Genomic DNA, 12,633 nt, shown 5'->3' on the forward strand with positions numbered 1-12,633 from the left:
TCATTAAGAGATTCTCATGAAATAAAAAATTTAAGTTGACTACACTCTTAGTTACTCGCTCCATTTCAAAATATTAGTCTTGTTAGAGTATCTCGAATGGTGTTGGCTATAATGATCGGCTAAATTGGACCTGTAGGACATTATGTAAAATTTGTTGAACCTGTAAAACATTTTGTTTCGATGATATTGGCTATAATTTAAAAATAGTATGTTATTAATATTTTAAATTGTTATAAATAGAATTTATCACTTTAATATGGTAATAAGTGATGTGTAATATTCGTACAGATTTCCTACAGACCTCAGTCATCCCTAAGAGGTTGGTTATAATTATAGTTGGTTATAATTATAGACAATGAGTGGATGTGGCTGGAGCTTATTTTTTGAGTACGTTGGTTATAATTTTTAATTTTAATAAGCCAACTAAGCTTTTAGTCAAAGGCTTTTTTTTTTTTTTTTTTTTGATCAAAAGCCAAAGGCTTATTATGAGTGGTGATGCTCTTTGACAATTTAACACATATTAGAGATTTAAAATGTGATATTGTGTGTCCAATTTTACTAATTTCAATGCATTAACTACACAAAAAGTTCTAACTATGTTTTCTTATGATATTAATTACAAATTCGACTATGGTTTAGTACTCCTATTTCCATTTACTGCCATCCTCGATTTCTTAATTTGGCCAAACCATTGATCGTATCGTTGATGAATTCTCAATTTTATCAGGAATCAAGCCAAGCCAAGTCCCTTGAAAACTAATTTATTTATGCCGACCACCTTCCATAGAATCAATTAGTCGAATAGCATTGTTCATAAAATTGAACCCACCTTTCTTGTTAACTTTATTGATGCCTTTGAAATTTTCACCATCATGTCCTTCAGTTATGACCTGTGGTTGCCTTATGACTCCCTTAGTTCATCTGTTTGGGTCATGCATGATTGGTCACTTTCATACTAAATGCTAAAAGAGTGACTGAGCAAGCGCAAACTCCTAGCTTTCGTATAAGTCACGTTAAGTCATAAGTTCAGCCAACAGGCTCCCGGTAATAATAACCTGTGATCAAATAAAATACGAGCTAGTACAAGTATGTAAGCCTTGGAACAGACATAAAACAAAGTGCATTGTTCGTACAACTGGACCAAATATTTATTCGCCGCCACCATAACGCCTCTTTCGTTGCTGAAAATGTTTCATGGCCTTCAGGAATTCCTCTTCTCCGAAATCAGGAAAAAGAGTTTCTGGAAAGTACAGTTCAGCATAAGCTAATTGATAAGCTAAAAAGTCGCTTAACCGTTGCTCCCCAGAAAATCTTATCAGCATATCCGGGAAAGGAAACTCGGGGCATATATTTGTCCATAGTTCTTGTTCAAACATTTTCTGGTTAATTTCTTCCTCTTCAATCAAACCGTCTTTTACCTTTTTACATAAGGTTCTGCAGGCTTCTACTATTTCAGATTGTCCGCCGTAGTTAATGGCAAGAATGATATGCAGTCTAGTATTGGCTCTTGTTTTTTCCTCTGCTTCAGTGATCACTTCTTGAAATGACTTGGACAGTCCTCTCCTATCACCGATTACTGATATCCTTATGTCATGCCTATTACGACACGATCCACATACGAATGTAAGTAAATTAGTTGTTTAAATGCGAGTTTGCACAATGAGTGAAATAAATCAACAGATTTTCTAGTGTATGTCCATGGACACATACTAACAACCACTTTTTAGGTAGATGGTGGATTACTATTGGCTCTAATCTAACTAATAATGATGGTTCCTTGCATGCACAAAAATCTCCGCTAATAAAATTTGTCACCTAAGTAAAAAGTAATTGTTAACGTGTGTTTATGGGCACACACCAGAATGACCCATAAATCAATAATCATGTAAACTTTGGAAGAAAAGATTCAGACCTCATTGATGGTTCTAAATTTGATCTTAGACCCTCTTCGAACAAGCTCATCATAAACTCAACCTGCTCCTGCACAAACAAACTATTTGGTAAAAAAACTTCACCAAAAGGTACTGACAGTAATAAATTTGTTATATTGCTCCACGAACTTTTGGGCGCTTCCAGTTTCCAGGAGAGAAAACGAAAGCAGTGAGAGCCTTGATTCCGCATTTGCAACAAAGGCGAGCAAGCTCTTTATGCCCGGGCACAAACGTCGTGTGCCCGAACTTGGCTGGCAGCCCTTTCTGCCGCGCCCATCGCCTATGGCCATCCGCGATCACGGCTAAGTGTTTAGGCATTGCTTGGATCTGCAGACCAGCTTCCAAAACAAATTTTTCATCTAGCAACAACTCATCATTATCCAGGACATCTGCTCCTGCAGCTTCTGTTATTAGGCTTCTACGTTCGATCATCCGATTTTCGGGAGCATGAGCTGGAGATAAGATTGGCACAGAGAGTGAGTTTCTTCTTAGGCCTATGGAAAGAACGTTTAAGTACTTTGTAGTTGAGGGAGGAAGAGCAAAGAGATGATTTATGCTCTGCATTTTTACTTTTTTTTTTTTGTGTATAATTCTTTAGCTTAAGAAACTCAAGTCCAGGTCTGGTATTTGTAACTTGTAGGTCTTAAATTAATTATTCGATTCTTGGGTAATTATTTTTATGCTGCCGGAGTTCGTATATACTTCAGTTGTACCGGCGGAGCACAAAATACGAACTGACATTATTTTTTACGAATTCTAATATTTTTCTCCACTGCTACCTGTTTTACTTTATATCCTGTGTTGTATTTGGTTTTTGTAGGGAATAAATAAATTTTAAATTAACAAAAAACAAGAAATTTATATCATTTACTCTTATAACCAATGCTTGTCGTATTGGACTTGACCTCGTATAGTCATATTATCCCAAAAAGATTTATTTTCTTGTGTAATGTGAACGGTAAAATTTGATCATTTATTTTTATTATGAATAGTTTTAATCGTTAAATCGTTTGAAAATTGACATATTTATTTATTTTAAAACATATCGTACGTTGAAATTTTAATTAGACATAATGATCACTAAAAACTTTTCTACTATGATTCCCTTTTTCTTTTTATCATAGTTCAAATATATTATTATAAGACTCTAGTCATTCGGAAAATTTGTTATGAATAATTTAAGTTGTTAAATCATTTGAAAATTTACATATTTATCTATTTTACAACATAATTATATTCGTACGTTGAAATTTCTAATTAGATATAAAGATCACTAGAAACTTTTCTACTATGATTCCCTTTTTCTTATTATTATAGTTCAAATATATTATTATAAGACCCTAGTCATTCGGAAAATTTCGACTAACAGATACTCAATTGTAACGATACAAGTCATATTAATTAAAAAAATCTAAAATAATCTGCCCAAATCAATAAAATCACTTATGGGACTTGGACAGAAAAAGTTTAGCAAAAAAATTCAACGGCCCAAGCCCAGTACTCCAGTTACACACAATCATATATGGGCCGAATCATCCTCGTTAACGCTATATATACACCACCCAAACTGACTAGGTTTTCATCAAAAAGAGGCAGAACATATTCACAGCCTCCCTCTTAGCTTCATCTCTTTCCATCTCTACATCGTATCTAAACATAAAAATATTTCAACGAATTTATGAATTTGCTTCAACGCTATATTGTACCAAGAGAGGGGATTACAATTCTGCCCCGATCTTGAATTTGCCATAGCGGCTATAGCTATATTACACACAGAAGTTTACTGGCCGGTTGTTATTTTTCAGTTGACAAATCTGCTTACCGAACTTCTTACATTTTAGTTCACAAATTTTATGTTCTGCAATGGTAAAGAATCTCTATCTCTATGTAGAGAAGGGGCTGATTAAAAAAAAAGCTTAACATTTAGCTTTTTTTTATTTCCTTCTCTGTAGATTAACGTGTTTAAACATGGGTCACTTTCCAGGCATTCTGTTTTTGATTTCACGGCAGTTTGCGTCTATTGGTGACTAGAGTGATGATTTTTTGGTTGGTAATCTGTTTTATGGGATGCGATGAATATTTTAGATTGAGTGGTTTGGTATTTTTTTAATACAACAATTGATTTGTAGCCTTTAAGAACTTGTTGTTTGTGAGATAGTATGAGAGGATTTGAAGCTATGACTGCTAGTAAAATTTACTCCTGAAATTATTGTATGCTTGTAATTTGAGATTGGAATTACATAATTTGTGCGAGGACAGAGTCCCTGAATAGACAAAACCCATGACACTTCCTCCGTCTTAATTACATGGTCATTTTGATTTTTGATCAGTTTAATTCACTTTACATTAATTGAAACTCATATATCACATAAGTCATAACTGATAAAAATAATAAAATTTATATTATTAGAACCTTTTGATCGGTAGAATTGATTTACTTTGATTGAAATTTACATAGATAAATATAATAAAATTGTTCTAAACAAGGGGCGCGGAAATCCCCAAAACGCATAGTTTCTTCTCCAAAAATGACTTCTCTGGGCATCAAATATTTACCTAGTCCTTGAGCAGAGCCCACGTTAGCCCCCAGCTCTTGAGCTTGAGAAGCTTTTGATCCAGTGGGTTTATAAAACTTGCTAGGATAGGCGGTATTATTGAACCAGCCAAAACAAACCAACGACAGATAAAGCCGCTAAACTATAAGATTTTATATTGTTAAAAATTATTTACCCTATTTTAATACATAATTTTCAAATTTTAAAAATAATTAATAGATAATTTATAGTTTTTAGTTAAAATTTGGTCAATTTAATTCTTGAAACCAAAATGGGCATTACTAGGGGTGTCAATGGAGCGGATATCCGGTCCGACCCGGTCTGATCCAGGAGCTAACGGAGCGGATATGGATCACCTAAAATAATATCCGATCCGAAAAAAATCCGATCCGGAAAATATCCGATCCGATATATAGGATATGGATTTAATACGATCCGATCCGAAAAAAATCCGATCCGACTTATATATATATATATATATATATATATATATATATATATATATATATATATATATATATATATATATATATATATATATATATATATTTATATATCTGTGTATATATATACTCTATTAAGATATTACATATGTAAATAAATAAATAAAATTAGATACCATTTGAACTTGGATAATTGAACTTATTAAACATTTTGTTTGAGAGTTTTGAGCTGCATTAGTACAACCTATTTAAATTTTAAGTTTCTCATATTTTGTTAGAAGATTTGTAATATATATAAATCAACGTAGTGTTTCTCAATCCTAAACTTCCGGAATTTATTAAAGACTTGTAATATTTGAACAAGTGTGTTTTTGTATTTTAAAACACTACATTTTGAATTTATAAATTATTATTATAAGTGATTCCAACAACTTTTTATAAGTGAAGAATTTTTATTTATTTTTTTAAATATAAACGGAGCGGAGCTCCGATCCAAAAATCCGTGATCCTACGGATTAGGATATGGATCATGTTCTAAAAAATCCGGTTGAAATCCGATCCGAATCCGAATCCGGTAAAATTAAACGGATCAGGATATGGATCATGCTTGATCCGATCCAGATCCGATCCATTGACACCCCTAGGCATTACTAACAGGGTCACGAACTGAAAGGTCATATCAAATTATTAAGAGGCAGGGTCACGTGTTCTACCAAAATCTGTCCTGGTAATTACACTTACCAATATTGTGATGCATCATTTCAAAAAAAATATATTGATTTTTTTTTTCCGAAAAGCTTAATAGATTCATTTCATTAATCTCAGAATTTCTTACAACAAAGGAACCTTATCATCATCCGCCTATATGCATAAATGCATATAAACTGAACATGAAAGAGATGCCGAGACTAAAAGTCATACATAACTGAAACTAAAAAACTTACTAATAGCTAAAACATTCATCTGATCTGATCATCCATAACAACAGTCGGCATTTAGGCATAGATTTTCCTAGTCACATTCTTGATAACAACCCCAATTTCCTTGTCAAAACCCATTAACTTGAGCACCTGGTCCACCTTAATAAAATCCCCCACCTCATCCATTACAGAGCATCCCGCCTGCGACTTAAAAACATTTAGTTTTGGAAGCACAGACGCCACGGAACCAAGGATAGCATGGTGCATAACATCTTTCACATAAACCCCATCTCCCACCACTTCATCTAGATCAACTGGCTTCTTTTTGAACACTTCCGAGTAGACATCAAGCTTTCCTTCATCCAGTATACAAACTGCCTCCGCTGAGAGGACCCCATCTACATTAAAAGCATAGCCCTCCATAAGTTTTTCCTTTCCTTTATTTTGTTCCAGGGGATCATTTGCTTCAAAAGAGGACATCATGTCAGGCTGGCCGGAGTTGAGATCCAACTGAGAAACTTTTTCTGACGTAACAAAAGTCTTGTTCCTTCCGAGGCATAGCTCTTGAGTCATGTCTAGCTTTCGTTTCTTAGCATTCTTGGGTGGTGAGGCATCTATGACCTCACCCTCCCCCAAATTCTGAACCACTGCAACGAACGAAAGGGGCAGTGTCATACCTGAAAGACCAAGTCTTCAGGAGTCCAGTAGCCAAGCTAGTAGTTGATAACATTAGGATAGTTAGTTAGCTATAATTAAGGGATCACGTTATCACGTATGAGTTGTAATCTTCTATAAGTGTAATCTTCTTATTCACTGTAAGCAAGCTTATGAATATGAATATTATCAATAAACACTATCATTCACTTCAGCAGAACTATCTTTTATTTCATGGTATCAGAGCTCCTTTGCCTTGAGCAATTAATGCTTCTTTTTTTTTTACATATAATGGCACCAGAACCCTCAACCCCACCATCTGCAGGTTCAGAAACTCCCATTATCATCTCATCTTCCTCTGCTGCTAATACACATACTAGCCCACTAATATCCATTAATACAGCCACTCAGATTCCATTTAAGCTTTCTCGTGGAGGAAATTACGCTTCATGGCGGTCTCAATTCTCGAATCTTTTATTTGGTTATGATCTCATGGGTTATATCGATGGATCACTTCCTTGCCCACCTGAGAAACAGAAAACTCCACCAAGTTCTGAAACTCCCACTGATAACACATGCTTATCAACAACAACATCAAGAAAATTATGGTTACGACAAGATCGTCTCATCCTTCAAGCTATTCAAGCATCTCTGGCTGGCAATATAGCCCCTCTCATATCCTCCTCCACAACTGCATCAGAAGCCTGGACCAAACTTGAGGTAACATTCGCAAACCGATCAAATACCAGAATGTTAACTCTTCTTTCCACCTTAATGCAAACTTCACAGGAAGGATCCACCATATCTGAGTACATGCAGACTATCAAGTCCGTCATTGATGATCTGGCTTTAATTGGCCACCCGTTAAGTGATGCAGAAATCGTCGCTCACACCTTAAACGGCCTCAGTAGTGATTTCAAAGAATTAAATGCTGCAATTCGTACCCGAGAGACGTCCATGACATTTGAAGAGCTTCATGACAAGCTCCTCGATCATGAAACTTTCGTTAAACGTGAGGAAGGTAAGAAGACTCCTTCTCAGGTCACTGCTCAGTTTACCCAACGACACTATAACCATAAAAATCAGCCATGGCATCAGACCCGCGATACAAATTCTCACCCCAGACCACCCACCTATCATAATTCCTCTCATTACTCTCCCTCTGGTCCTCGTCGTCAACCCCCATCCTCTACGAGCTCTAACTACTCTTCCCAACGATCATATGCCCCTTCTACTAATTCTCCGCCTCCTCGTCCGGTTTGTCAACTTTGTGACAAAATTGGACACACCGCCAAAGTTTGTCGTTCTCGCTTCAAACCAAACACTTCTTCTCCATGGCCTCAAGCTCATCCGACAACCACAGTTCCAAACGCCAACAAGCATCAACCTTGGTTAGTTGACTCTGGCTCTTCGCATCATATTACCTCCGACCTTGCTAATCTCTCCGTTCATTCTGAATATTATGGCACTGATGACATCCTCGTCGGTAATGGTAATGTTATTCCTATCACTCATACAGGCCGCGCTACTATCTCTTCTTCTCATAATTCGTTTTGTCTTGATAATATTTTATGTGCACCACATATTTCTCATAATCTTTTATCTGTTTCCAAATTCTGCAAAACTAACAATGCTTCTATTGAATTCTTTCCTCATTATTTCCTTGTGAAGGATCTAACACCTTAAGGTTTTAGAGGGAATGGTTCTCTACATGTTATCAGAGCCAGGTTTGCGGGAGGTCTCGTGTTCGAGCCCCTGCCACCCCCAATATTCTCAAAAATTTAAAATGGACACGAAGGCAATTTATACCCCAAAGATGGGCGCCCGTGATCCACTCTTCAACCCAAATAATGGGATTTCGAGTGAGGGGGAGTGTTAAAATATAAGATCCATAAAGGGGCATCCTCTAACACCTTAAGGTTTTAGAGGGAATGGTTTTCTACAACTACAGCTGAACTGAACCGGATAACCAACTTATTGCACGAACTCAATCAACCCCTCAAATCACCTCCAACCATCTACTGTGACAACATTGGTGCTACGTATCTTTGTCGCAATCCCGTGTTTCATTCTCGAATGAAACACATTGCTTTGGATTTTCATTTTGTCCGCAATCAAGTTCTGGCCAAGCAGCTTCGAGTTTCACATGTGCACAGCACTGATCAACTTGCTGATTCCCTAACTAAAGCACTGCCAAAGAAGCAATTCATTCTGCATCGCTCCAAGATTGGCATCCATGATGGAAGCACAATCTTGCGGGGGCATGAAAGACCAAGTCTTCAGGAGTCCAGTAGCCAAGCTAGTAGTTGATAACATTAGGATAGTTAGTTAGCTATAATTAAGGGATCACGTTATCACGTATGAGTTGTAATCTTCTATAAGTGTAATCTTCTTATTCACTGTAAGCAAGCTTATGAATATGAATATTATCAATAAACACTATCATTCACTTCACCAAAACTATCTTTTATTTCAATACCCATATCACGTTGTAGATAATAATCCAAGTTACCAACAATCTTCGTTGTTTCAGTGAGCTCCCCAAGATTCTCCATACCATACCTGGCCATGTACTCTACAACCGAATTCATGTGTAAAGGAACACGAGAAATGCTCAAGGATGTCTCTCCCTCTTTGTAGTTGTTGGCATGCAGTGTATTGAACATAATGAACACCTCAAATTATGGATGAAATTAAGAAACATTTTTCTAATTGCGGCGTGTAATTTGATACACGATATGAAAAGTTAGTGTTTGAATTTTAATTTTTAATACACAAACACGGAGATATACGGTGAAATTAGTGTCGGACATGAGATTTTATTTAATATACACGACATTTAATATACACGAAAGTACAAGATGTAAATATACTTTTAAATGAATAAGTTTTCATGTAAAAATATATATATTTACATAAATTATACACACACATATGTACAAATTTGTACAGACTTGTATGTCAATATAAAGATTTAATATATAATTTTTAGAAATAATATTTTAAATGTATTTTAAAAAATATTTTAATTAATTTTATATTTATATTATATATATACGCACGAAAAATGCACGAAAAATGCATGAAAAGTAGACAACATGTTTCGGAATAAATATGAGTTTGAGATTAGGTAGACGAATCCTAAACAGATACAATATGAGTTTCAATTTCACGAAACATTAAAATACACGACCCGATTGACAGGTACAAGTAAGGGTGAGCAAAACCGAACCGGAACCGAAAAACCGAACCGAACCGTATAAATTCGGTCCGGTTCGGTTCCAATTTTTTCGAAATTTCGGTCTATTTGGTTCTTCGGTTCGGACCGAATTAAATTTCGGTTCGGTCCTTTCAAAAAAAATCGAATGGACCGAATAGACCGAACTTTTTCTATTAATATATTAAATATAATATATGTTAAATTGTTAATAGAGACAAGGACTGTATCCATATTTGCATACCCTTCAGTTCACAGACCACATATGCATTCAGCCGCACTAGCACATAAACCCAAGTCCAGATTCACTTCAAAAATATCCCTAATTCTCAGTCAAGCATCGCTACTTCACTTCGAGAATTGGAGATTCACTAACCTCTAATCTCTACTTCTGTATTTGATGGCTACTGCCTGCTGTTCTGCAACTTAATGTTTTAGTTTGAAAAAAATCATGCAGATCATGTGCTTGGAATTGATTAACAAGTATGTTTTGTTTGTTATTTTGGTTTTATTTGCCTTTTCATACTTTTTGGGGGGAAATTCGGTTCCGGTTCGGTCCATACGTTAATTTCGGCCCGGTTCGATTTGTAAAAAATTAGAATTTCGGTTTTCGGTTCGGTCCAGGTCTGGACCGAACCGACCGAATACTCGGCCCTAGGTATAAGGTGGAAGACCCGGACCGAACCGACCGAATGCTCGGCCCTAGGTATAAGGTGGATAAATTTGACACCTTACCTAATATTCTTTATAAGATTCATAGGCATGTATATATATATTTACTTCGATTAGATATAGATATGTATAATATATATAACACTTAGGTAAAAAGCATAAGTTTTTATTATTAATGCAAATACAAATTCTTGGTTGAATGGGGTTGGGAGAGTGTCCCATTAAACGTGGGGCCTTGTGTTGATATAAATGGTTAAGAGTTTGAATCTCTTCCGCTTCATGGTGTTCAATCGAGTTAAAGAGACAATAGGAAGATTTATAAAAAAGGGTCGGGTCCCAAATCTCACCGGTTCTTATTACTCGATTAGTTTGATTTATAAAATTCTAAGGATTGAATATTCTGTATTATGCCTTTTGTCAATTCCTAACATCCAAAAATTGGTTTATATAAAAATTTGGAACAAAAGGACTCAAGGAGTATGTACATTACAACAGTACATGCCTAAATTGACAGAACTGAAACATTTGAAAAAATCTATGTATTCAAACAACTGTTCTTGTCACCACATAACCATAAATAAAACAATTTGTATCCAACAGGTGAATTAATACAATATCGAGAACCAAAAAAAGGTAATACCCAAAGCAAACCACACAACATTATTATCTACACTATATTACTGCAACAATTCCTTCCCATTCATCACCATAGCCAAATTCCCCACTCTTGATCCAACTTTACTAACACACGCTTCTCTGCAAAAATAAAATCGATTAATCACCGGCAGTGGCGTAAACCCTACAGCTCTCTTCTTCTCCGGTTTCTCATGCAAATCTAAGCCCTTCCTAGAAGAAATTTCATTAATCGTTCTTTTGTAATCTGAGCTAAACCATTTCGCTTGCATGTAAGCGTAGCGTCTCCACGGTGGCAGAGGCATTTCATGTATATTCATGGATTTCTTGATTGCTCTGCACATTAATCTCACAATTTGCTTCAGCGATTCGGGTTCTCCGACGAATATGGGAGGGAGAGTTTTGAGTAAGGCGGCGAAGCCGTCTGCGGATCGAGCCACTTCGAACTCGCTGGCCAGAGCAACTTCGACAATGTAACGATGTCCGGCTACATTGACGTCGATGTATTCGTAATTTCCTGGTGGTAGTTGCGATGTTTTTCCCCACTTTGATTTGCAAAGACCTGATCAGTGCAAACAGGTAATGGTTATGAAAGGTTATCACTTAAGAAATATTAGATTGCTTCTGTGAACATGTATTTCACATCAAATTGACATTAGATTGCGTTTGATAACATCTATTTCATTTCAAATGCCATGATTTCAGGTATCACATACTCATTTTCATACTAGCATTTGAATATTCTGGATTTCAAATAAAATTCAAATCAACTTTTTTTAGTATCTAAACATGTTATTTGATCAAATTCAGAAATTTAAACGAAATCCAAATTACCAAACAAGCCAATAATTTTACAAGACTATTCTTTGAATTCAATAATTTTACAGGAGAAAATAAAGAAAACCAAAATCATAAAATAATATACTAATAGTCGAATGATGAGATAAATAACAAGAGAAAGAGAACCATAAAATCATACGATGAGATAGACAAAACAAAATCGATATTTCATTTGTTTATGTAACGTATGTATTAATGTTCATTTTTGCGTCTCAAGAAATTGAAAAATACTTACCGGCATCAAAACCTCTTTGACGTAAACTAGTCATCAAACCGCGTTTAAACTCCGGCGAAGATCGATCAACCCCTAACCCACTGCACGCTAATTCGACTTCCATTCGAATCCTCATCTTCACATCACCATCGCTGCATTTTGCCTCCAAATAATCGCGCAACGAATTGACACAATTTTCCCAATAATCTCCCACATCATTTTCATCACTAGTCACATCTAACTTGTCCTCCTTCATACCACTATCACCTTCTTCTCCATCAATAAACGAATTCACAAGATCAGACAGATCACTTTCGGGAGCGGGCGACAAATGTCGCTCGCTCCCGCTACTCTCGTCGCAATTAGCCCTGGCCCTTGACGCCCTGTCAAAGGCTTCGGCCACTCTCTTGAACCTCACTGCCATCGAATATGTTTGATATGTATTTTTTTAGCTTGAAAGTGAATAGACAAGCTTAAAAAAGGGTTTTGTATTTATAAGAAAAGGGAGAGACTTGGGACTCGAATGGTGTAACGATGGAGATAGAGTGTTCACA

At 35.9% G+C, this 12,633-nt stretch overlaps 2 protein-coding genes and 1 non-coding gene across 3 annotated transcripts; 1 reads left to right on the plus strand and 2 right to left on the minus strand.

Annotated features, from left to right (window-relative positions):
* Nucleotides 1–982: 982 nt before the first annotated feature.
* Nucleotides 983–3,007, minus strand: LOC108202207 (uncharacterized). The gene is made up of 3 exons (XM_017370597.2): nt 2,061–3,007; nt 1,913–1,980; nt 983–1,596 (listed from the first exon to the last, which is right to left on the minus strand). Exons 1-3 carry the CDS (start codon nt 2,493–2,495, stop codon nt 1,149–1,151), a joined length of 951 nt encoding a protein of 316 aa, XP_017226086.1. The 5' UTR covers nt 2,496–3,007; the 3' UTR covers nt 983–1,148.
* Nucleotides 3,008–3,683: 676 nt separating this feature from the next.
* Nucleotides 3,684–3,769, plus strand: LOC135148128 (small nucleolar RNA snoR109). The gene has a single exon (XR_010286021.1). It is a non-coding gene; the product is annotated as a small nucleolar RNA snoR109 (small nucleolar RNA).
* A 7,147-nt stretch (nt 3,770–10,916) lies between these two features.
* On the minus strand, nt 10,917–12,613 carry LOC108202386 (uncharacterized). Its single transcript, XM_017370764.2, has 2 exons — nt 12,101–12,613; nt 10,917–11,587 (listed from the first exon to the last, which is right to left on the minus strand). The coding sequence occupies exons 1-2, from the start codon at nt 12,501–12,503 to the stop codon at nt 11,070–11,072; spliced, it is 921 nt and encodes a 306-aa protein (XP_017226253.1). The 5' UTR covers nt 12,504–12,613; the 3' UTR covers nt 10,917–11,069.
* Between the last annotated feature and the right edge of the window lie 20 nt (nt 12,614–12,633).

The sequence above is a fragment of the Daucus carota genome, chromosome 7, assembly GCF_001625215.2.
Source record: "Daucus carota subsp. sativus chromosome 7, DH1 v3.0, whole genome shotgun sequence".
NCBI lineage: Eukaryota > Viridiplantae > Streptophyta > Magnoliopsida > Apiales > Apiaceae > Daucus > Daucus carota.

Bases quoted from the DNA above. Each gene is read 5' to 3' on its own strand.
- LOC108202386 (XM_017370764.2), bottom strand. From the start codon at position 12,503: ATGGCAGTGAGGTTCAAGAGAGTGGCCGAAGCCTTTGACAGGGCGTCA. The intron at 11,588-12,100 runs GTAAGTATTTTT...TGCACTGATCAG, and splicing joins TCAAAGAGGTTTTGATGCCG to GTCTTTGCAAATCAAAGTGG.
- LOC108202207 (XM_017370597.2), bottom strand. From the start codon at position 2,495: ATGCAGAGCATAAATCATCTCTTTGCTCTTCCTCCCTCAACTACAAAG. The intron at 1,981-2,060 runs GTTCGTGGAGCA...TTGTTTGTGCAG, and splicing joins GAAACTGGAAGCGCCCAAAA to GAGCAGGTTGAGTTTATGAT. The intron at 1,597-1,912 runs GTCTGAATCTTT...GTGTCGTAATAG, and splicing joins AATTTAGAACCATCAATGAG to GCATGACATAAGGATATCAG.